The sequence below is a fragment of the Bactrocera neohumeralis genome, chromosome 2 (assembly GCF_024586455.1).
Source record: "Bactrocera neohumeralis isolate Rockhampton chromosome 2, APGP_CSIRO_Bneo_wtdbg2-racon-allhic-juicebox.fasta_v2, whole genome shotgun sequence".
In the NCBI taxonomy this organism is placed as follows: domain Eukaryota; kingdom Metazoa; phylum Arthropoda; class Insecta; order Diptera; family Tephritidae; genus Bactrocera; species Bactrocera neohumeralis.
The window spans coordinates 15036741-15061216 of NC_065919.1; the positions used below are offsets into that span (position 1 = coordinate 15036741).

Sequence of the window (24476 nt, forward strand, 5' to 3'; positions counted from 1 at the left end):
AATTTTGAGACAAACGATTCACATAGCAAATGTGGCAACCTTCGCTTGAGCTTCCAAACAGCTGAGCGCAGCACAAAATCAAGCTGAAAATGAGTTGGTTTCCTATTGTTATTATGAGCGTGTAGACGTCGACGTTGACAGCGCCGGTAACGGCGTCAACAGCGATAGCACCAGTCGACGACAGCCTCATTGCCTTATTGTCTCAGCTGACTGTGGCCAGAAGTTAGTATCAATTCGTCTTTAGAAGCGTACGGTACAATAGAGTGAATGGTGAATAATAAGTTCGGAAATTTTGTAAAAGACCAGCGCCCATAGACCAAGTAAACCAAGAGTAAGTTGCTGGTTCATTATGGTTGGAATTAGAATATTTGAATGGAATGGCAAGCCGACGAGCGCCTCGCGAAGGTGGTTGAGCAACGAGGGGGCGTTTTGTATAAGTGTGTGTGTGTGTATATTGGCATACTAAGACGAAAATTTAAAATATTCGTGTATCTTCGAGACGGTCGAGTGGGCGCGCGTATATACACACACACACATCTAAACATATGTTTGCGCTTACACGTGGGGCTGCCGTTGAAGTGCTTAACCGTGCAGTTGGGGTGCTGTTGCTGCCTCCCTTGCTTTTTGTGTGTTGGTGTGAGAATTGTTTAGCTTTAACACGTGTATGAATTGGGCGCAGGGATTTGGGTGGCTTTGATAGCTAAACATACCTGGGCAGACGCACGTTTGGTCAGTCGTGTGCCCGAAACAATTATTGCCGCTACGGTCGTGTGGTTGTGAGGTCGTGCTTTAATTTATTTAAGTATAAAGCTGCTAGTGATGTGCGATGTGAAGAGTGTAGAGTCCATTGTGTGTGCTGCGAGAAACGCAAAATCCAATTGGCAACCATTGTTCAAAATCTTAACTGACAACTTCCCGGATGGGCGCTCTGTAAGCTAGCCTCTTGAGAAAGTGATATAAAACGAAATTGTGTGCATGTAGCAACAAAAACAACAATACGAATATACGAAAAATTGTAGACTGATACAAAAAAATAGTGAACTCGACGTTGAGGACGATTTCGAAATCAATTTTCAATGAAATACGCTGTGCGGCAACAACAATGTAGGCGACCAGTGCACTCATTGAAAATTGCTGATGAAAGCTGAAATATGTACACGAGCGCTGTGCACAAAAAAAAAAAACAACTTTGTGTGACGGGCAACGAAATATACATAAATAAGGCGAGTAGAAGAGTCCACCAGCGACGTCCAAAAAGCCGCCTGAACAACAGCTCACTCCTCTGCGTCCACCTACTGTGTACATAGCTTACAAGATTTGGCTGCTCAGCGAAATTGTAGAAGGTGAGAAATTCAATTGAAGGAAAGGGAAAGTCATGGTGGAGCTCGTTTTTTGCGGACACTTGCTGATTTTGATAGGCGACGCTTTGGTGCGGTGGTGGAAAGTACAATGGAAATGTACAAAAAATACTTTTGCATAAGCACGTATATGTATGTGTATGTGTGTCGTGTATGTGCAATTTGAGTGTACAAACAGACGTTTGATGGTTGACGCTGGCGGCAGTTTCGCAAATGCAAATCGCATGCAAAGACATCGCACGTTAGCAACGCTAATAACAGCAGCAACAACAATAAGAAAACATATGAAAGCAACAACCACAGCAAGAGCACGATGAAGGCTTCGACACAATAAGCGCTGGAGGCCGCCCCTTCAGTATCAGTATCAAAACTCGAATTGTTTGTTGTTGTTTTGCCGTGAATTTATGTGGCATGTAAATAGTAGTTAGTGAGTACTTTTTGCGCCTACTCGTTGCAATCGCGTGTGCGCGCTGCAGTAGTAATTTGGGAAAAACTCAGTGATTTTGGTGCTTCGTTTTTGCCGATTTTAGTTAAATTTTTTTCTGCTGCGCTTAGTTACCATCATTGAGTAGTCAAAATCGTGTGCCCAAATTTTTGGGTGAATGTGTGTGTATATTTTCGGTAACTAATCTGCTTCCGCGGTGCAAAGAGTGCAAAGTGCGGCGTGACATGGCGGCACAATTTTATTTTAGTTTTCTTTTTTTTTTAATTTATTTTTTTTCATTGCCATGACTTCAATTGTTGCGACGTTGCGGCGTTGCGATGTTTTCAATATTTTCCCTACTGGCCGAGCCTTTGCCATGTAGTGAGTTGGGAAAATCTTAGTTTGACTTTGCGCTTAGGTGTGCCATTAGTGTGTACAGGCAAGGTGCGGCGGCGTTTACAGACGACATGCTCGAAAGATGCGGTAATACAATAAGCGACGCCGGCAGGCCATCTAAGGAAAAGTGCAGCAGTCACGGTTTTTCAAACGAAAATTAAGCAAAAATTTATATCGAAAAAAAGTAAAAATAAAAACTACGCCATACACTGTAATAAAAAAATAAAAACTGCACTGTTAAACTTTGTCTAGTGGTAAATTTATGTGCAGATATGTGTCAAAAGTGTGAAAGTGCAGCGTGGCGATATTTGTGCGCAAGTGAGAAAAATTAGAAGCTGTTTCAATTAAGCGCTTTAATTTAGCGCTAATCAAATAAACACAGGGCAGCACTCGAAATGCGACAGCGAAAACCAAAACGTGTTAAAATAAATAAGTTTATACATTTAAACTAAGCAACAAAAAATATTATTATCAGCAAACTAGCGGCTGTTTTCTAAATTTTTGCGAAATTGCGACGGTTTTTATATTATTAAATTACGTCGGTATACATACGGAACAACTTGTGTTTTGTTGTACATTTTTTCAATGTCAGGAAGCAAGCTCTTAAACACCATAATTTGTCTCAAGTGTATTACGAGTGTTTAACGCCATTTAATGTCTTGGGAAAAAGCGTGCAATCGTGCGCGCTGCCGCTAACAGCGCGTTAGCAGAAAAAATTGATAATAATTGAACAACTTAAACCAATTAAAGCAAAAAATCAACATGCAATATTAGAGACTGGCAACTTTTATCGCATTACAAACTGATTTGCATGTACATACACATGTATGCATGTATGTATATATGACTGTGGAAATTTTGTGTGTCTATGCGGCATTTTGTAGTGTATGTAGTGTTTGTGTGCACATGTGCGGCTTATTGTACAGCCCGTTATGGATATTTGCCCCAAATTCACGTTATGCCGTCGTTACGTGCACCAACAGCAAGCAAGCAGCAGCGTCAGCTTAGGCTTCGTTTATTTTTATTGCGCTATTTTTGGATATTTTATATGTACATATCTAGTTGTATTGCATTGAGTTGTTAAAGAATTGAACTGTGTAAATTTGTAAATTCCTGAAAATGTGCTAAATATGCGACTGTCAGCGTTTGTTTTGATTTTCGTTAAACCTTCCGCACAGCGCCTCTACTTGACAGCACCGCTGTTGTTTATTTTAATAGGTTTTTGTTTTTGTTTTCTATTTTCGCTAACAGCCAGTTTGACGTGCGGGTGTCTATACGCCGCTCTCGCCACTGCCACCACAGCTGTTGGTTGTGCAAGTCATTCAACGAGCGCATTTCGCAAATTTATTGTATTCGTAACTAAACACCTGACCCGTGCTGCTAGCTCGCCGCGCTGTCGCCGCTGTAAAACATTAACATTGCTTCTAATTGATTAAATAGTGAGCGAAATTGTTATAATTGAAATTTATTGTGTTGTTTAAATTGTGTAAGTGAAATGCAGCACGTTTGTTGTGTAGAAAATAAATCAAATTTGACATTGTGGCGATATAGTATGTATGAAAAAGCGACTCATATTTCTATGTACATAAGTATATACATGGTATGTGTGTGTATGTTTGTGCGGGTAAGCAGTGTATATTCAATGTAACGAGTCTCATCTCGATTGTTCTACTACCCGCGCATTAGTTGCTGTAATTTTATTTCGAAAGTAAATACACACTTCACCACTAGTTACACTAAGCTTGGACAACGCTGCGCTGCCGCTTACACGCATACTCGTATGCACACGCATATAATTGTAGAACTGTCTACTGTGTGTGCGGTGTGCGTCTTTTGAGGTCAACGGCATCACACCAACGATGTCAACTCTTTCAACGAACGACCTAAAAAGCCATGCAAAGACCAACTACTATTATTCTCTGGGCCAGCACACACACACGCATACACATTAAGTTGTTGGTGGTAGTGCAAGTCGACAGATTATTTTTAGTGATTTCTATATCTATGCGCCTCTAGCTCCGCCGCTGTTTACAACTCGCCCCACAAGCAACGAAACAATACGGCGAGTTGATGAGTTCGTTTTTGCTCTTGCTTGTGCGTTGATAGCAGCAGCAGCAGCAGCAGCAGCAACAGCATTCGTATGCTCGCTATCACTATGCTCATGTGCGTTGATTTGGTTTGTGTATCTGCATGTGAGTGACAGCGCTTACATACTACATACATACATACCTGTATACGTAGTCGCACGCGGGTGAAACGTGTTGTAACGCAGGACGCGAACGTGTCGGTTATTCTAATAACCTTCGGGTGTAAACAAATTTAAAGAGCGGAATTTAGAAAGAAGAAAAGCTTTATGCTATGCAGCACATAGTTTGGCAATCAGCCGAAACATGAAAGGAATTTTGCTCACAGTTGTGTGAGTCTTGCAGTGCGCAGGTGCTTGGGGTCGGGTGTTTATACACTCATACATACAAGCATATGTAAGTGTGTGTCACCACACTACTCCTTGATGGGCATAAAAGTAAAAATGTATATTATCTCACCTCTCCCACTGCGCTAAGCAACCGTGTCTCATCGCAGAGCAGACAAAAGCAATGACTAATCATGCAATATCTGAGGCTTTGACCAGTGTGGCGTGCATACTTTATATGTGCACATAAATATTTTTTTTTTGTGTTTTTTCTTGGTGAAGCTGCTTGCCACCACGTCGCGCTGTCCACTTGTCCGTTTTCGTTTTTATCGCTGTTCTTTCGCCCCGTCTATCTCATAATCCGTTCATGCGTCAATTTGCATGTGCAGCGTCCAGGTACAATGGGGCATTGTAGGCGAAAGTGTCGTCACAGTTATGAATGAATACACATACAACAAGTCCAATATGCTATTTGCAAATGCCGTCGGTGTGGTGAAATACGCCATGCACGTAGAAACTTGTACGCATTGTTATCAGCAAAAATGCTGGCAGGCAAGCAAAAAGCGTTGCCGATAACTACGAAAATATGTTTTTAAAAATATACTCGTACATACATAGTATATGCAGACAGCAGCTATCAACAGCGATAAGGAAATGCGTTTGCTATTAATGAAAACTCTGAATTAAATGTGATAATAATGTCTGTTCTTGTTGTTGTTTTGCTGTTTTCAAGCGTGTCTACGGTGAAAATGCATTCTCTTGTGTAAATAGCAGAATTTACTAGAATTTAATTATAGTTTAGTTTTAAATCAAGTCGAAAAATAATTAATGACACTTAAATCCTCAAATGGTGTTGACTGTTGGGACTTTGTTTGCATAAAATCCATAAAATCGAAAGTGTTTTACTATAATATAAATTAAAATGCAAAGCAAAATTTTGAAAATGAGTTTTGTGTGTTGAAAGCGCGAAAAATGCTAATATGAAAGTGACTGTTACTAATATTATAAGAAATTTGAATAAATATATAATGTGTAAATGTTAGATTTTAATATAAGAAGGAAAAATGTAGGAAGACATTTTAATTTCGGCCGTATAAAAACCCTAAAAGGGTGTACAGATATCTTTATCCGCATCTATGCAGTATATGTTATAGTAGTTCGATCTGAACAATTTGTTCCGAGATTGTAGTGTTGACTTCGACCATAATCTGTATCAAATTTCGTGTGGATGCCTTGTCAAATAAACAAGTTTTTCATAGAAGAACTCGATTTTGATCGTTCGGTTTGTATGGTAGTTAAAGGCTATAAAGTATTAAAGTGCTGCTTTCGGTAATATTGTGTGCGAAATTTCGTGAAGGTACCTCGACAAATAGTGAAGTTTTTCGTAGAACAACTTAATTTTTATCGTCCGATTTATATGGCAGCTATACGCTATAGTGTTCCGATCTAGAAGAAATATTCGAAGATTATAGCGTTACTTTTTATAATATACTGTGCCAAATTTTGTGAAGATATCTCGTAAAATAAACAAGTTTTTCATACAAGGACTGGATTTTCATTGGTCAGTTTGTATGGCAGCTATAAGCTATAGCGGTCCAATTTTGGCGATTCCGACAAAGGTGCAGGTTTTTGAAGAGTAAACGTCGTGTGCAAAGTTTCACATCGACATCTCGAAAATTGAGCGATTTCATCGTGTATATACCGACGGACCGACAAACGGACATGGTTAAATCGATCTAGCTTATTATGCTGGTGATTTATATGCGTACATACATATGTATGTATGTATATACTTTGTAGGGTATCTGACGTTTCCTTCTGGCTGTTACAAATTTCGTAGAAAACTTAATATACCCTGTACAGCTCATAAATATGAGTGATAATGTTATTTGAAACATGTAACGAGCATGTTAGCGAAGCGCACCGTGTGTTTTAATAACTACAATTGACAACTAAAAGGCAATGCGTATACTTTAATGATAAGTAATTGATAAATATATATGAAAAAAAATTATAACAAAAACCCCGCTTTTATGCGTATCAAGCCCTTGTCTCTAGGGTAGCAGATAATTTCCTTATCTCTCCAACTACATTACCCACTTTATTAGTTGGCATTCAAGCATTCGAAAATGCGATAATAATTCAATAATCTATACACAACTGCTACCTCTACTGACGACAATACAATTTTTTGTCTATCAACGACTTCGAAGCCAGAACAAATTTGTGGAGCAAACCTTTCAAACTCAAAACCTACAACACAGTGCGGAACGCACAGCATCTCCAGCCATAAAAACTACCTGATTTGTCGCCAACGCCACTTAATCGAGCTGACTGACCGCTTACCTGTCACATGCGCGCATTCCTCGGTTTTTATTTCCACGCAGCCAATTCAATTTTTCGATTCTTATAGCTGCGGCCTGTTGGTCCCAAGAGATCGCATCGCACGATTGTTTATTTATCTTTTTTTACACTCATTTTTTTCCTTTCATTATTTATTGTGCGTGTGTGCGCACAATTACAATGCATTACCTGCATACATGCAGACATATGTACATACTATATGTACATAACTCTTCGTTTGAAGCACTCATTAATAACAGATTTTTCCCCTATCTTTTAATGCTTGCAGATTGTAACAACAACAAGTGGCACCAATGTTCCAGCGCAGCATCTCCAACAACACACAAGCCGAGCGCATAAGTGAAGTGAAATAAGTAAATAAAAGGCAATATTAAAATGAGCAAAAAATCATAAAACTATATAAATGTGTACTTATGTAAGTGAACTTAAAAGGCACACACACAGCTACAACTAAATGTATCAGTTATAAAATATCTGGAAAGCAAAAGTGTGCGCGCGTGTGTTGGTGTGTAGCAGAATTGAGTTTTATTAAATTCATTTGCTGCTGCTATCGCGACGCTTTCAACATTGTTGCCAACAATTGCGAGCGTCGTTATCGTCGTGGCGCACAAGTAGCAATACAACAAATATATGTATATGTGAAGTAAAAAAGCAAATCGAAAAAATATCTTGAAATTAACATAAAAAATACGCGGGACTGTAAATAAGCAGAAGTGAGTGAGTGCATAATCAGGAAAATACAAACACACATACAAACACATGAAAGACAATAACAAAGTGCAAAAAGTGTCCATTAAAAAAATAAATACTGCTTGTTAGTGTTGTGCGTGTGCATGTGTATTTGTGCGGTGTTTTCAACAATTCAACAAGTACTGCAGAAATTACAATAAAGTGAAATACTAAGTGCAGTTAGCAAGTAGAAGATCGGCTGAAACAGAAATGAACAGCGTTGACGGCGCACCCAATGCCACGACTTTAGCTGAGGGTGCCCCAACGAGCGCGACGGCAACGCCAAGCGTAACCACAAAAACAAAAAATACAAGCACAAAAACTACAACGCCAACAACAACAACAGCAACAACAACTGCTGCTGCTACAACTACTGTGCGCGTTAAAACAACAGATTCGTCGACAACAACGGCAACGTCAAACGTAATAAAGCCAACGGCCGCTGATGCCACCGATGAATTCCACGAAAGCGACAAAAATGTACGCCGCATTGTTGTCGATGAGCAGCAGCAACCAGAACAAAAACAAATACAGCGTAATGAAGCGCCAATAAAGCAAATAATAATAACAAAAAGCATAAGAGCAACAACAACAGCAACAACGACGAACGGCGTAGCAGTAACTGCAACAACTACAATGGGCAATACTAATAAAACCAACATTGACACAACAGACAAGACTACTGACGCAGAAACAACAACAACAACAAAAATAACAGCGTCAGCAACAACAATTGAGACAACAAAAAGCATTCAAGATGCGGAGAATAACGACGTTCCAATGACAGATATGGCAACCGCAGAGGGCAATCGCGACGGCGATGGTGTGGATGACGGCGGTGGCGGCGGTGGCGACGACGACGGCGACGACGGTGGGAATGCCACTGCCACCAACAGCACTACTAGAACAACGACCACACTGTCCACCGCAACCGCCGTCATTGATAACATAACGACGCTGGCTAAGCCACAGCCATTATTGACGGCGGAAGGCGATAATTGCGAACTCAATGAGTTGGAATTGTGTCGCTGTTGTGGCAAGCCCAATGTCACGCTCTATGATCTCTTCCCCAACATGCCAGCCGACAATGCAAATACATTACTGGAGGGCGATACAAATGTAGACGCCATTGCAGCAAATATTGAGACAACAGTTGATGTGAATCAAGCGACAGCGTGCGATATTGCCGCGAATGTTGCCAAAAATGGAGCACAAATGAATAATAATAAGCCGGTCGTTGACACAACCAGTGTTGCAACGAAGACCGATGACAATGCAAAGACAAATACACCGAAGCGTTGTTATCGCACTATTGCCGCATCTATTGCTGCGGCAGCCGTCGGCAGCAGCACAACGACTGGTTCGTGCAGTGCCGGCGCTCCCACCTGCCAAAAAACCAATGACCCAGTTGTTGGCACCGCCATCAACAGTGATGTTGTTGCTGCTGATCGCGGCGCTGAGGTCGCGCCATCGATGCCAACAACAAGTGCTGCGCGTGTGAAACAATCTGCAACAGTTGCCGCGCCGGCAAACGTGAAAAATGCGGACGATGCGACCAACAATGCAGAGGCACAGAACGCCAATGCCCAGGGACAAAGCAGCGACAACATGGAGAATATTTTGCAAGAGATGCAAATTTGGCGACTACGGGTGAGTCTGGTTACAATACTTTTTGATACTTACTTTTGCGCCGATCGTAGACAAGGTCCATGCTGTGACTTTCCCAAAAGTATTATTTACATCCCTGCGCTGCAGTTTTGGTGTAAAAACAAATGCACAGAATGTTCGTACTTGCAATGTTTGCACTTTTTTACACGGTCTGCAACGAACTCTTACATAATCTTGTAATTTATTTGTTTTACTAATTTGTTTGCCTTTGCAATGTGTGGTTTGTGTGATTGCAGCTTTGTTATTATTTATTTGTGTCGAGCGCCTTGGGATTTTGGCAATAACTCATCGGCAAATATGATTTGTTGTATGTTATTTTTTCTTGTTTTTTAAGCTTACAACATGAAAGGAAAATTTGTGTCTGCCTTGGCAAAAATAGTTGAAATAATACTGGTATGGCCAGTGATCGTCTAGTGAACTGTCGCTTTGTTTTCTCAACAAGTTAGTTTTGTATGAGGTTATGTTATTTGAGGTTAGGTTGAATTTTATTCATTCTTCATACTATAAGCCAAAGATTACACCTGTAATACTTTTCCATATATTCAATGACCTCAAAAATGATTGGATTTGAAAACCTAGCGGCGCTTCAATCTGGCTTGAAGTTTAACTACTTGACCTCCTTCGAGAAATATTTAACCTCTCAAGTGATAAAAGTAATCCAGGATGGAAAATGAAGGTATGAAATCTTTTTTTCAAGAGTAGGTTAAAAGAACCACTTAAAGAGAAAATTCTCGACCTAAAAGTTATCGAACCCAACTGAGTAGGATTGCCGAAATAGCAATTCCGGGTCAGTTCTGGTAATGTAATCATTCGTACTCTTTTGAAGACTAAATTCTAAGTTTAGAAGAATTCGGGACCGCAGGCGTCGTGTTTTCTCCTCGTTACTGGAAAGGAGAGAAAGGAAAGGAAAAGGCTATCGCCCCGATTTTTCGCGCTTCTTCGCTGCAAGGAATTTTACACTCGCACCAACTAAATCCACAACGGATGGAGTATAGACTGGATCTCTCACAGTCAATGGCATTACAATTTCGACTGTCAACAGCCCTAAGATTTTAGCTGTTATATACGACAGCCTGTGCGCTTTAACTCCTCATACGACCGTGATAACTGCCAAAAAACAAGGCCGCAACAAAATTTTTAAGTCGCTAGACAAAGAAACATTGTTGGCCGGCCGGTCATAAACCACACTGCACCGTTATTGTCGCCTGGATGTAGTGAAACGCAGACGAAAAGGCTTCAAACGTGTCAAAACACAGTAATCCGGACGATTACAGGATGCCTCTTGATTGAACATTTACACAGTAAGACCCGTTTGCTTTCGTTCAATGAACATAACGAACTCCTCTACAGGCAATTTTGCTGAGATGTTTTCGCAGAAACCTACTTATCCAAAATCGATCCCGATATACCAAATATAATATCCGGCGTACAATGAGTCGCCGCATCACATTAACCACCGCTTTCCATGCCCAGCGAAGACCCACTGATCTACAAACCTTTTCCTATGGTCCAACCCTGTCGAAACAGCACTGTTTCTGGGCCTACCATTATATGACTTCGATGACAATTAACCTAACCCTTATCAACTAAGTAGGTTAGATATCATTGGCAATTTTTGAAAGTAATTCGACCTCTTTCGGTTTTCCGTCGCTTCCGACAAAGCAAGCAGTCATTTCTGCATCAAAAAATGTCGTTCCCAGTCCGTCGGGTCTACGTAACCGGAACGCACACGAATTCTTATCCGGCCAAAGACCGTCAATCCGACAGAAAATGGAAAGTCTCTATGTGACTCCTTTAGAGAATGTCACACTGCTGTGCAATTGATCTGATTCTAACAGTAAAGTGAACAGCAATGTATAAATTCCAGGTTATTTTCGGATTCTATACATTTTTCTCCTAATTAGCGCATTACCTCTCCAGCTCTTAAATTTTTTGTGCATTTTGCCTCTAACATTATCTAGCTGATCTATACAAATTAATCAAATGGACTAATATAAACCGTAACATCTATGACTTAACCACCAATTAGTGGTTTTCGCTTTGTTGGAACTTATCCTCAAACCAATCATCATTAGACCTATTATTCAATCAATATTAAGCTTTTGATAAGAATCTTTTGTTTACAAGCATGTCGGACGCGTAAATAATTTTCGATATACCATACATACAAACCAAATGCAATATATGTACATATGTACATACATAGGCAGTCGTTGTAATTCGCCTCAATTAATATGTATAAGTAGGCGATGCCCTTTTGTAGGTGTTACAATCGTTTATCAGCCGCAAAGCTACATACATACACACATACAAATGTTTGTAATTTATTGACTTGGCTGCAATTAGTCTTCCTAATGATTGGTGCCAGCCACCCCTGTTGGGAGTTCAAATCACATAACCTCAAATCAGCGACGGGGGTTATCTTCACCGCTACGCAATGCCATTTCTTTGTTTGCTTAACAAATGATGGACAGTCATGACTTAACCTTTTTTCTTCGACGTTCACGTACGCACTCATCATATAAGGTGTCGATATATATGTATGTATTACTCGGAAATATTTGCTTTTAACGACGCACAGCTGTTTGGATTTTTTGGTCATCAATTCACCGTATGCGCTGAGTAATGTGCATGCGCGCATACGTAATGCCACCCACAATGTTTGTATGCCCAAAAAATCCACAAAATTGTAGTGAAAATAAAAAATCGACGGCTGTCAATTTGTAATCGCTGGCCATTTTTCATTTTTTTCGAACATTCGATTTTAAAGTATTGTCGTAATTGTTCGATTTTTCTCACGCGCTCACTGCGCACTCAGTCAGTTGGTCAATTCACATACTTGTAGCTTGGTGCTGTCTTTTCTTAACACAATTTTTTATAGTTCTATTTGCTGCTATTCCATTAAAGATCGTGTTTGCGCGCCTATCGTACACGCTTGTGAACATGACTCCATTAAGTTGTAGAGTTTTTTTCGAGCCAAATGCGTTCGATTGGGATTTCGAATGTATATCATGTTTATTTTTATGTTTTTTATACATATTGCTTTAATTTCTAACATTTTTATTTTATATATTTTAATAAAAAAGTGAGAGTTGAGTCGATTTAGCCTTCCGGCCGTCTGTCGGTTCATATGTACGTTAACTAATCACTCAGTTTTTGAGATATCGACTTGAAATTTTGCACACTTTATTTTCTCTCCAAGAAGCTACTCATATGTCAGAATTGCCGATATCGGACCACTATAGCACGTAGCTGCCATACAAACTGAACAATCGGTTTTAATTGCTTGTATAGAAAATTTTATCATTTGACGAGTTATCTTCACGAAATTTGGCATGGTGGTTTGTCTTTAGCAAAGATACAATCTCCGTAGAAATTATTCAGATCGGAACGCTATAGCGTATAGCTGCCATACAAACTGAACAATCGGTATCAAGCACTTGTATAGAAAACTTGTTCATTTTATGAGATATCTTCATCAAATTTGGCATCGGGTTTTGTCTATAGCAGCGCTGCCAGCTCCGTAGAAATTACTCAGATCGGTTCACTATAGCATATAGCTGTCATACAAAGGGAACGTTCAAAATCAAGTGCTGGAATGAAAAATTTTTTTTGTGAAGATTATTAAAGCTTCAGTTAAAGTTTTTTCTTGTTTTGTTGTAAATTTATTCTATTTTATTTATTTTATGATGTTTTTTTTTAATTTCTACAAAATATACTCAATTCTATTGTTACCTACATCGTCACAGTTACCTTCAACTTCATGTATTTCTAAACTAAAAATCAAATTATTTCATTGCTTGCACGCAACACATTTTATAATTTCACCTTTGCCTCACTTCGCTTCGCCACAATTATTTCTGGCAACTTTTTGCCTCTTGCGGCCACATACGGGTTCCCTACGCAAATATTTGCTAATCCTTAACTTGAAAAACGTGCCGACATTGCCAGACTGCTAATTGGTCGCACAATTTTGTTGCTACTTTTCTTGTTGTTGTTGTTGTTGTTGTCGTTGCTTTGATTTTATGACTGCGCTTAAATGGCCACTAAACATATATTTGATTTGCCATAGTTTAATGACGGCCTAAGCGCTGAGTCGCTGAATGGCTGAAAGGCTGCGTATAAATGCTTAATAAATACCCATAAAAAGGTATTCGGTATTTTTGTATATCTCTATATAGATTAGTGTCTTATAATATAGTAAGATTTATGCTTTTATTGCGATAATGGCAGTTGGTGCGTTGCTTCGTTACACCTTTCCTTCCTCGTTCGTTCGGCCACATGTATCTTTATTGGTGTCTGTGTGTATGTGCTGTTTGTTGTTGTCACTTAGTTTGTTTATTTGTTGTTGGCAAATGAATCACGTGTGCTCGATTTTTATTGCTTTCGAACGGCAATAAAAATGATAAGAGCGCCATTGCAACAACAGCAACATTGCATTTAAATACAGACATACATACCTACTTGGAGTTCAATAGCAACCGAGATATGTATGTAAGCAAAAATACTTATTTATATCGTATGCCTTCACAACAAAGTAACACATTGAAGCAACAACAATATAGTTTAATTGAGTAACCACTTCCTCGGCGTATGTAGATATTGGCATAAATACATATTTACAGACATAGAGTGTAATGCTCCACTTACCAGTGTTATTGAAGCTACCCTGTAGGGAAAAGAAATGAAGAAATTCCACAAAATAGAACAATTATTAACAAATAGACAGCTAAACAGAGAGAGTGAACGATTTTTCGAAGTTTTATCTGCCGTGAGAAGCATGTGTGAAGTTGTAGTTGCGTTGTTTCTCTCACAAAATTTCGAAAATGGTTTATTTCTGCTCCGTCTGTCTCTACAGCCGCAGCTGAAATACCTGTTGAAGTCCGTATTAAATAAATGTGACCGAAATTTTTAAAACCTTGAACAACTCTAAACTGTCTGCAAACAGCGCTCTTAATTGAGACGATTAAGCTTTCAACTGAGTCGATTAAGCTTTCAACTATTCACCATCCATAATCTTTCTCATTTTTATTTCAAGAAATGTCGATTAATTGTGTTTAATTGTTATAAGCAACTTATAGCGCTGTAAGACCGTCTTTTAATTAAGTCAATTAACAAATTTAGTTAAACAAATTAAGACTCTTTAACAAAATTAAATTAAAAATGCATTGATAATTGCGTAACTAGTCTGCCGTGTAGTTAATTGAATTCAATTAAGTTTTAATTGAGTCCATTTAATTTGTTAATGTCTTAGTTTATTAACATATAGTTAAAGCAATCACAATTAAAATATAGTAGAATTAATTGTGTTCAAATAATCTTAATTAAGTGTAATTAACTTATTGATGTCTTAATTTATTAAACTCTAATTAATAGATTTACAGTTATTATATTGTTTTTTAATTTAATTTGCTTTTTCAATTAATATCTTAATTGAGTTCAACTAATTATTATAACTGTAAGTAGCATTATAGAATTATGTAATAGTAATTATTAATATTTTGTTTAATTAATTGATAATTAGTTTTTAATATTTTGTTTAATTAATTAAGTTCAATTTATATCTTAATTGAGTTCATTTAATTACTATAACTATAATTAACTTGGTAGGAATGAATTAATAATTGAGTATTTAATATTTTTTTTAGTTAATTGTTCATTTAATTTCTATAATTAGCGGTAGAAATGAATTAATAATTGAGTATTTAGTATTTTTCATAGTTAATTGAGTTCAATTTATATCTTAATTGAGTTCATTTAATTGATATAACTATAATTAGCGGTAGGAATGAATTAATACTTGAGTATTTAATATTTTGTTTAGTTAATTGAGTTTAATTAATATTTTAATTGAGTTCATTTAATTACTACAACTATAATTAGCGGTAGAAATGAATTAATAATTGAGTATTTAGTGTTTTGCATAGTTAATTGAGTTCAATTTATATCTTAATTGAGTTCAGTTAATATTTCAACTGACTTATAAATTTGTAATTAATTCAGTTACAATAAACTGTAAACCTAAGTCAATTGTAATAAATAGGATTTTTTTTGAACGATTACTTTTAATAATTTTTGACTATCATTTTAGATTTCAAATCCCTTCAGACCCCTCTCTCTCTCGATGGAGGTTGATTAACATTCAAAATTCATTAAAAGCGTTGCTTTAACGTTTGTTTGCACAAACCTTCAGCGCAATAATAATTTGATTCACAGCGTCGATCTTTGGCATGCTTGCATACAAAGCAGTAGACAATGCATTTTGGACACGCCGACTTGATGTCTATAAGTCATAAGTTCGTTTACCGCCACATGTCAAGTGTGCGTGCAACTTGTGTTCCCCTGCGTCTGCCGCGTTATTTGACTTCTTACCGCCGCGCTGCAACAGCTTCATGATGCGCATGCGCGCTCGCCTTTGATAAGCGCAGAAACCGCATATCCATATCCATTTGCTGCCCAATTCCTGGTATTGTTTTAAACTTCAAAATTTTCACTCCTCAATTTTGTCTACTAATTTCAGCCAAATGCTGTTGTTATAGCGGCTATTGCTGTTATGTTGTTGCTGCTGCCTTGTTTGTAATTTCATTTAACGTTGTTCGCCAACACTTTGGTGATTGCTTTCGGCTTTTCGGCATCTTTTTTCTACGGCCGCCGCTGTCGGTCTCTGTTGCTGCTTTCTGGTTGTTGTTGTTGTTGTTTTTTGCGTTCGTTCATTCTTTTTCACATTTTTATTTGCCTTATTGGTTTTTCCCTGCGGGAGTAAGGTGTGAAATTTTACTGTGGCTTAACGAATGAAATAAATTTGTTAATTTAATATTTGGGTACCGAGAAAAGGGTACCCGAAGAACTAAACTACCTCTTGCTGCTTCCTTATACTTATTTATACACCACCTATCTACCTATGTAGTTATTATGTGCTCGTTTTTGGCCTCTTTGCGCTCACTTAGGCCACATTTGCTGGCCTCTGTCTGCCTTGGCTGGTGTTGTCTGCAGCGCACTGTCGGCTGTTCAGTTGTACTGCGCAGACGCGCACACTGTTCTTTAATTTAATACCGCTCTTGCTCCGCCGCTTCACTGCCGCCAGCTCTCCACTCGCCACTCGTCCGTCGACGACCGTCGGTGCAACAGCAGCGTTGACCATATGAAAGATCGACGTTTGCCGACATTGCCATCGGCACTCTTGTCGGCACTAGTCTTCTTTCTGCTAACGTTGCGGCAACTATCTTTTTTACTTGCCGCGCCTACTGCGCCTCCTCATCGCCGCTATTTGAAAACGTGCTGTAGATTGACTGACTAAGTAGGAGTCATTATTATAGTGGTTGTTGTGGCTGCTTCATTTAACTTATATTACGCTGTTGTTGTTGTTGCTGCTGTTGCTGCTATTATTGTTGTCAATGAGGCTGGCAGGCAATCTGTTTGGTCGGCCAGCGTGCCGCGCACCGCACCATGTTGTCCTTATTATTGCTAGTGTGCTTGTTGTTGTCGTTGTTGGTAATGTTGTTGCCTTGCTTAAAGGCTGTTACCACACGCACCGAGCATACCAACTGCTGCAGCTTTTATTGTTGTTGTTGTTGTTGTTGCTTTTTACCTTTTTAACTGCTTGGCTGATAGATTGCCTTGCGGTTTGTTGTTGTTGCTGTTACTGCTGTAGTTGTTGTTGTTTGTTGCTGTTGCTGTTGTTGCGCTTGTTTAACTTCGCGCTTGTTTGGTTGTTTAGTTTAGTTCAAGCAGCCTGTCAGTAAGTGCTCTTGTTGCACAAACACACACACACATGCGTGCGCTTGCGCGCCGTTACATAAGCACACACAATTAAGCTTGCGTTAATGTTATTGTTGTTGGCGCGCTGATTTATTCGCGTTGCTCGCGTGTTGTTGGTTTTTCGCCTTTCATATGCACACCATAGCGCCCAAGCACTCCAGCCACAGCGCTTTGTATGATGAAGCAGCTCAACCACACCAACAGCAACAACAACAACCGCTAATATCGCGCAGAAAAAATGCTCGTTTATTTAACGTAAATTCATAACTGCTCATACGGTTACTTATGCGTGGCGAATGCGAATACGCGACGACTGCGCAACCGCGCGCAACAACAGCACAGCAACACGAACAACAACTACAACACGCTTGGAAATTGACTTTTTAAAGCTACAATCACACGTGCGTGTGCTCGGGCATAGCAGCATCTTAAGACAACAACACCTCAGCACCTTCTTCCTTGCGCGCCGTGTCGAGTTGAGCGAATTCGCCGGCGGTTTATCGGTTAACTTCGCTTATAATTTACTGTTGCTTTTGTTGATCGCATTGTTTGTGCCTTAATGTGCATTTCTACGTGCTTTGCTTGCGGTTGCTGTTGTTGTTGTTCTCGGTTTTTTGCGCTCGTGGTTGGCCGTGTAGCTGGTCATCCTTCTGCGTGCATTTGTTTCGTGCGCGGCCCGCTGCCTTCGCCTCCTCCCCTTGTCGGCCACGTCACGTTGTTATTTATTCACTTTTTTATTGCGGCTGCGCGTCAATTTTATTTCGCCACGCATGATTGCCAACATATTTGTTGTCTGTTTATTTTGATTTTCTACACGCTTTGTTGCTGTTATTATTCTTTACTTTCGCATTGGTGATTGCATGCGGTGTTTTTTGTTTTGTTTTTGTTTTTGAGCGCATCAATTTCATCAATATTTATTATATTTTATTATTTAGCAGCAATTTAGACTTTGTGTGGAAGACTGAAGTGTGGGGTATGAAGAGGTATTGCTTGTTTTGTAATTTGATTTTTTTTATTTTCGATTTGTTTCTGTTTTTAACATTTTGATATTTCTTGATATTTTAAATTTGTGTTTTAACAATGTTTTGGTTTTTGTTTTTTTAATTTTGGAACACTTTTTTATTTTAATTAATTCGCTTTTTATTTTCAAGTTTTTTAACATTTTTTAAAATGTTTAAAATTTTATTTTATTTTTAAAATTTAACAATATTTAAAATATTTTTTTTTGTTTTTTTTATTTTGTTTATTAACAATATTTTGTCTATTTTTGACTTACATATATTTTTTAGATACTTTTTAATTTTTTTTTTAAATATTTGAATTGTTTGTTTTGCTTTTTGTATTGATTTTTTTAGTGTTTATTGTGTTTTTTTTTAATTTGTGTTAATTAATTTTTTTAATATTTAATTTTTTCTAAATTTAAAAATTTGTTTTTTTGATAATTGTAGATGTTTTAACTAATTATTTTGAATTTTGATTATATTTTATTTATGTTTTTTTTTGAACTTTTAGCGTTTTTATTGTCATTTTTGATTTTTTTTTAATATTATGCCAATTTTTTTTAATATGTTTCTTAACAATATTTTGTCTATTTTTGACTTATATTTTTAGATATTTTTTAAATTTTTTTTAAATTTTTTTAAATATGTGATTGTTTGTTTTGCTTTTTGTATTGATTTTTTAGTGTTTATTGTGTTTTTTGAATTTGTGTTAATTAATTTTTTTAATATTTAATTTTTTTCTAATATTTTTAATTTTTTTTTGATAATTTCAAATGTTTTAACTAATTATTTTGAATTTTTATTATATTTTATTCATTTTTTTAACTTTTAGCGTTTTTATTGCCATTTGTGATTTTTTTTAATATTATTTGAAATTTTTTTAATACATTTCTTAACAATATTTTGTATTTTTTTACTTTCATATTAATTATTTTAATTTTTTGTTTTTTGAATTTGCGAAACCTTATTTTTTAAATCTCTTTTTTAATATTATTTTTTTTTTAATTCAAGTTTTTTTTTATAATTTTAAATGTTTTATTATTATTTAGAATATTCGTTCTATTTTAGTTTAGTTTAGTGTTTATCGTGATTTTTGAATTTGTGATAACTAATAATAACTATTTTTTTAATATCTAAAATTTTTTTAATTTTTTAATATTTTTTTTTTAATTTTTAATATTTTTTTTTATTTTTTAATATTTATTTTTTTTTTAATTTTTTTTAAATAATTTTATAATTTTAAGTGTTTTCAATTAATTATTTGGAACTTTTGTTATGTTAATTGTTTTAAATTTTTATTGTGTTTTTTAATTGTGAATTTATTGACATTCTTTTAATATTTATAATTCGTTTTTCAACTGAAATTCGAATAAAAATTTTTAACGACAAATTATCATATTTTTTAAAATTAAGTTTTTTATTTCGACTTTGTATTAAATTTTTACGAATTGATTTTTTAATTAAATTCTGTTTTTTTAATAGTTTTTATATTCAAATTGCAATTGAATTAAAATAATTGACTGATTCAGTTTAGAATAATTTTGTGTATTTAATTGGTTTTTTTTTTCAAACTAATATTTTTATTTAATTTTTAGTTTTTTAAATTTTTTTTCAATACTTTTGTTTGAATTAGGAGAAATTTTTCATATTTTTTAATTTTTCGATTCTTTTTATTTATTTTTCATTTTTGAAAATGTTTTTCAATATTTTCTGAAATATGTTATACATAGTTTGTATATACTACATATGTACATACATACATATGTATGTACAAATATCGTTTATTTTTTAATTTTTTTTAATGGCATTGCTGTTTTTTAAACTTTTTACTGTCATTTTAATCGATATTTTTATTTTTTTTTATATATTTTCAATTTAAATTTTTACAATTTTATATATTTTTTAATTTTTATTTTCTTGTTTATTTTTGAATATTTCGACATTTTTGGAATGTTTTTTTAATAAAGTTTTTTGATTGTTTTATTATGTATTTATATTCTGATATATTTTATTTAGTTTTTTTTTTATATATATTATTTAAAATATTTTTATGCAGTTTTTAAAGCTTTTTGCGATTTGATCTATTGGTTTTTGGTCTTTGAATTTTTTTATATATTTATTTGTTTTATTATTGAATTTTTCAATATTTTTTAATATATGTTTATGTATAAATTTTTGTATTTATTTTTTTTTTTAATCTATTATTTTTATTTGATTTTTTATCTTTTTATTTGTATTGTATGTATTTAAAATTTTTAAAAATTTATCCAAAAAAAATTTTATTTTTAAAAATTTTGAAATTTGGTCCAAAGTTTTTTATTATTTTTTTTTGTATTTTTTTTTTCTTAATTTATTATTTTTATTTGATTTTTTTATTTTTTTATTTGTATTGTATGTATTTAAAATTTTTAAAAATTTATCCAAAAAAAATTTTATTTTTAAAAATTTTGAAATTTGGAAATTATTTTTTTTGGTTTATATTTTTTTCATACTGATTTTTTTATTTTTCAATTTTTTTATAATTGATACACTTTTATGTTTAATTCTTTTATTTTTATTTTATTTTTTATATTACTTGTGTACTTATATTTTCTGCATTATTTCTAATACTTTTTTAGTTTTTTTAATAATTTTTTTAATATATGATCTATAGTTTTTTATTTTTGTTTATATGTTTATATTTTTTCATACTTATTTTCTAATTTTCAATATACATATGTGACCTGGTCTACGAAAAGGGAGCTAACGTGCGAAAACTAGTTTTCTGGGAAACACCGTTATCTCATTAATTTTAACACCTAAGCCCCCTTTCAGTAGACCAGGTCACATATGTATTTTGATATATTTAAATATTTTTTATGATATTTGCTTCTTTATTACTTGTATACATACTTATATAACTGTTAATACAAATAATCTTAATTTTTTATATTACTTTTTGACATTTTTATTGTTTTTTTTGTTTTGTTTATATTTGTCCATCGAGTTTTTTTCCACTTAAACGTTTTTAATTCAACGCGATTGCTCCCTCAATTGGCGTTGTTTGGCAGTCAATTATGTACAACAACACAAACACACATATCTGCGCTCATATTTCTGTGCGCTTTACTTAATTTTATTTACTTTAAATTATTTATTTTTGTTTTGTTTTTTATCAACCATTTTTTCCGACCGCCTTGTCTGGCGTATTATATTACGCTTTTGACACACATGTACATACATACGTACATACATACATATGTATATACACTTGCAGAGCATGTGTATGCTTGTATGTCCGCTTGCACGCCTTGTGCTCATCTCCGATGCAGCAGCGCTTTGATTTCTTTTCGGTATCAATGTATTTAAAAACAAATTGAAATTGCATGATCTGATCTCTCGACAGCAGCTGCTTGTTTTTGTTGTTTTTTTTCGCTGTTGCTGCTGTTGTATCTGCCGCTGTTCGTGTTGTTATTGCGTCTTTAATTCACGCTGAGCTGCAGAAAAAAAAATCAGCTGAATTCCGCGCCGCCCGCGCACCCTCGTCAGCAGCGTGCGCGTTTAATTTTTGATTCTCTTTTGTTAGCGGCACGAATTCGCACAGTGTGGTGTCTGCAGCAAATCACCGCCGCCTATCATTGTCGTCGTAATGAAGGTACTTATGTAGTTGAAATTTGATTTGTAAGAAATTAGTTTTTCCGTTTATTTTTTCTTTTTTTAATTTTTTTTTAGGGGGAGCGATTTCATTTTTTATTTCTCTCTCTTCCTTTTTTCCTGATTCGCAAAAAGCATTGTTACCGCTTTGTTGACTTTCTTCTAATAAATTGAGGTAATTTGTTTTGCTCCGTAGGCTGTCTCGTCTAATGATTACTTATGCATTACGTGTTAGCTCCATGCACCCCATTTTTTATTTATTTTTATTGCATTTCTTTTTTCTTCTTTTGCTTTGTTGTTATTACATGACCACGTGTCGCACCCTTTTAGCTAAATTCAATTCCTTCTCTTGACCATTTCGGCCGCGCTTACGCATATGTGTGGGCGCACGTACTCCCTATGATACGTACGCGCCCACATCCATTTGCCCGACTAGCTTGCTTTTACTTCGCGTTTTTGTTTTTTTTTTGTTTTGTTGCATTTTTAACAACTTTATTTGTGTACTCTAAACAAATTGATTTTCCTAAGTACAAACGGATTTCAAAAGCTACTTTAGTTAAACAGTTACCGTTGAGCTTTTATCACGTGCCGCTCTCGAGTTTACGTGTGAGTAGTGTGAGCCGTGAAGTGTGTGCCCTTTGGCGCAGCAATCCATTAACTTTGATGTAAAGCGATACTTTGGCTATTCTACGCATTAAAATTCAATAAACTTACACAATAAGAAGTGACTTCAAAAAAGACTTGATATGTAAAAAGTCTGATTGGAGTGCATAAATTATTTACGCATGTAATCCCGAAATGGAAAAATCTCATAGTTGTAATTTTTAACTGTAAAATAAAGTAGCAAATGCTGTTTCATAGTCAGAGAACTTAATAAATATGTTTATCCGAAAGTTTGTTATTGAAAGCTTTAATATCAATAAAAGCTTTAAATCTCAAAAGCGCTACTAGTGAAAGCTCCTGACTCAGAAAATTTTTTGAAATTGAAATCCTCTATCTAGCGTCAATGAAAGCTCTACAATCATCATATCATCGCATAAAGCTCATCATATTCTATATAAATGAAAACTTTAAATCATAAAATCATATAAAGCTCATCATATTCTACATCAATAAATACTCTAAAATCATAAAATCACATAAACTTCATCATAATCTTTATTAATGAAAGCTCTGAACTCGTAAAATCACATAAAGCTCATCATAATTTATATCAATGAATACTGTAAAATCATAAAATTATATAAAGCTTATCATATTCTATACAAATGAAAGCTTTAAAATCATAAAATCATATAAAGGTCATCGTAGTCTATATCAATGAAAGCTCTAAATTATAAAATCACACAAAGCTTGTCATAAGCTATACCAATGAAAGCTCTAAAATCATAAAATCACATAAAGCTCGTCATAATCTATAACCGTGCTTTTGCTGTTTGCACTTTTAAAAGCTTTTTTTTCAAATCAAGAAAAAAAGCTCAAAGTTGTGCCACTTGGTGCTTAAATTGGAATATTTTATAATTTAATGTCAGACTGAGATCAATGCCATTTCTATTATAAAATCGGTAAATCGGTAATCTGAACTTTTTACAAAAAGTTTCCCAAAAAGCTCAGAAGCAAGTGTATTGAAATAATAATTAATAATGTGGTGAACAGGTGATTGGATAGACTATTCAATCCCAGCACACTTTCCTGATTATTAAGAAAATATGTAGTTGTTGTACTTCTAGGCAGGGCTCTAATGAAAAGCTTAAAGCTTCACAGTATATTTGCTTGCGAAAACTCTCTACTAACTGTTCTTAAATTGACAAAAACTGTGAAATTAATGCGTTTATAGATAATTTGTGAATAAATAGTTTGGCTGACAGCACAGGGTTGCATTTTTGAACCCAACCACTATGCAGCGCGGTTTAAGCGGCTCCTAGACGACGAAGCGCGCTTACTACGCTAGTCACAACACAACCAACACTTGTCTACCCTTTCATTTTGCTCCTTAAATATCCGTTACATACTCGCCAAGAATTTTCGCTCGAAAATTCCTACCGAAATTTCGTCTTTTCAGTATGCAATTTGCCGCTAGCGATTCACAGCATCCACAGCCCCACCGTGCATAGCCAAACGAGATGGACCAACAACCACACTCAACGCATCAACACATCACATTCGCCTCATTGTCTCGTTTATATCAACATTTGTTCCGTCTAACAACCGGCAACCACGCAGCGCGCTCGCCAAGCCACGAACGGCTACGCTTTGTTATTACAGCCTTACAGCGCGCGGAACGCGGCGCAAAAAACACCTCATTTACCACCACACTTTAGCAAATATTACGTGCTCACAAGCGGTTGTGGCGCGTTTACACGCCGAGAACCCGCAAGCTGTTGCGCGCAACCAGGGTGCCACAACCGCCGTGCCTGTATTCGTGTATGTGTGAGTGCATGTGTAGGTGCCACAGCGCGGTGTGGGGGTTGGCATCGACAACAATGCAACACTCTTTGCACCGATGGGACACACGGTCGCATGGTCGTACGGTCCGACACCCGGACGCTTGTGGAAGCTGCGGTTGCAGTTATTTAAAGGAATGTTGAGATTCTACTCTGCCGCTTCTTTTTTCGCTTGCATTTTTTGTTTGATTTCTTTCTTTTGCTGCAGAAAACGCGTGAATCTGGCAATTTCTGGGCGCGAACGGGGGACGCGTGCAACGCCAACGGCGCTGGCAGGCACAAAGCGCGCGG

The 24476-nt window shown here is 35.9% G+C and overlaps 1 protein-coding gene across 1 annotated transcript in view; it reads left to right on the top strand.

The window, feature by feature from the left end:
- The first annotated feature begins 245 nt into the window (after positions 1-245).
- LOC126767281 (uncharacterized) overlaps positions 246-24476 on the top strand; it is a 227651-nt gene continuing 203420 nt past the window's right edge. Inside the window, exons 1-2 of the mRNA XM_050484844.1 lie at positions 246-331; positions 7221-9331. Of these exons, the coding sequence (XP_050340801.1) occupies positions 7892-9331 (1440 nt within the window). The 5' untranslated portion in view covers positions 246-331; positions 7221-7891. The remainder of the gene's footprint in view (positions 332-7220; positions 9332-24476) is intronic.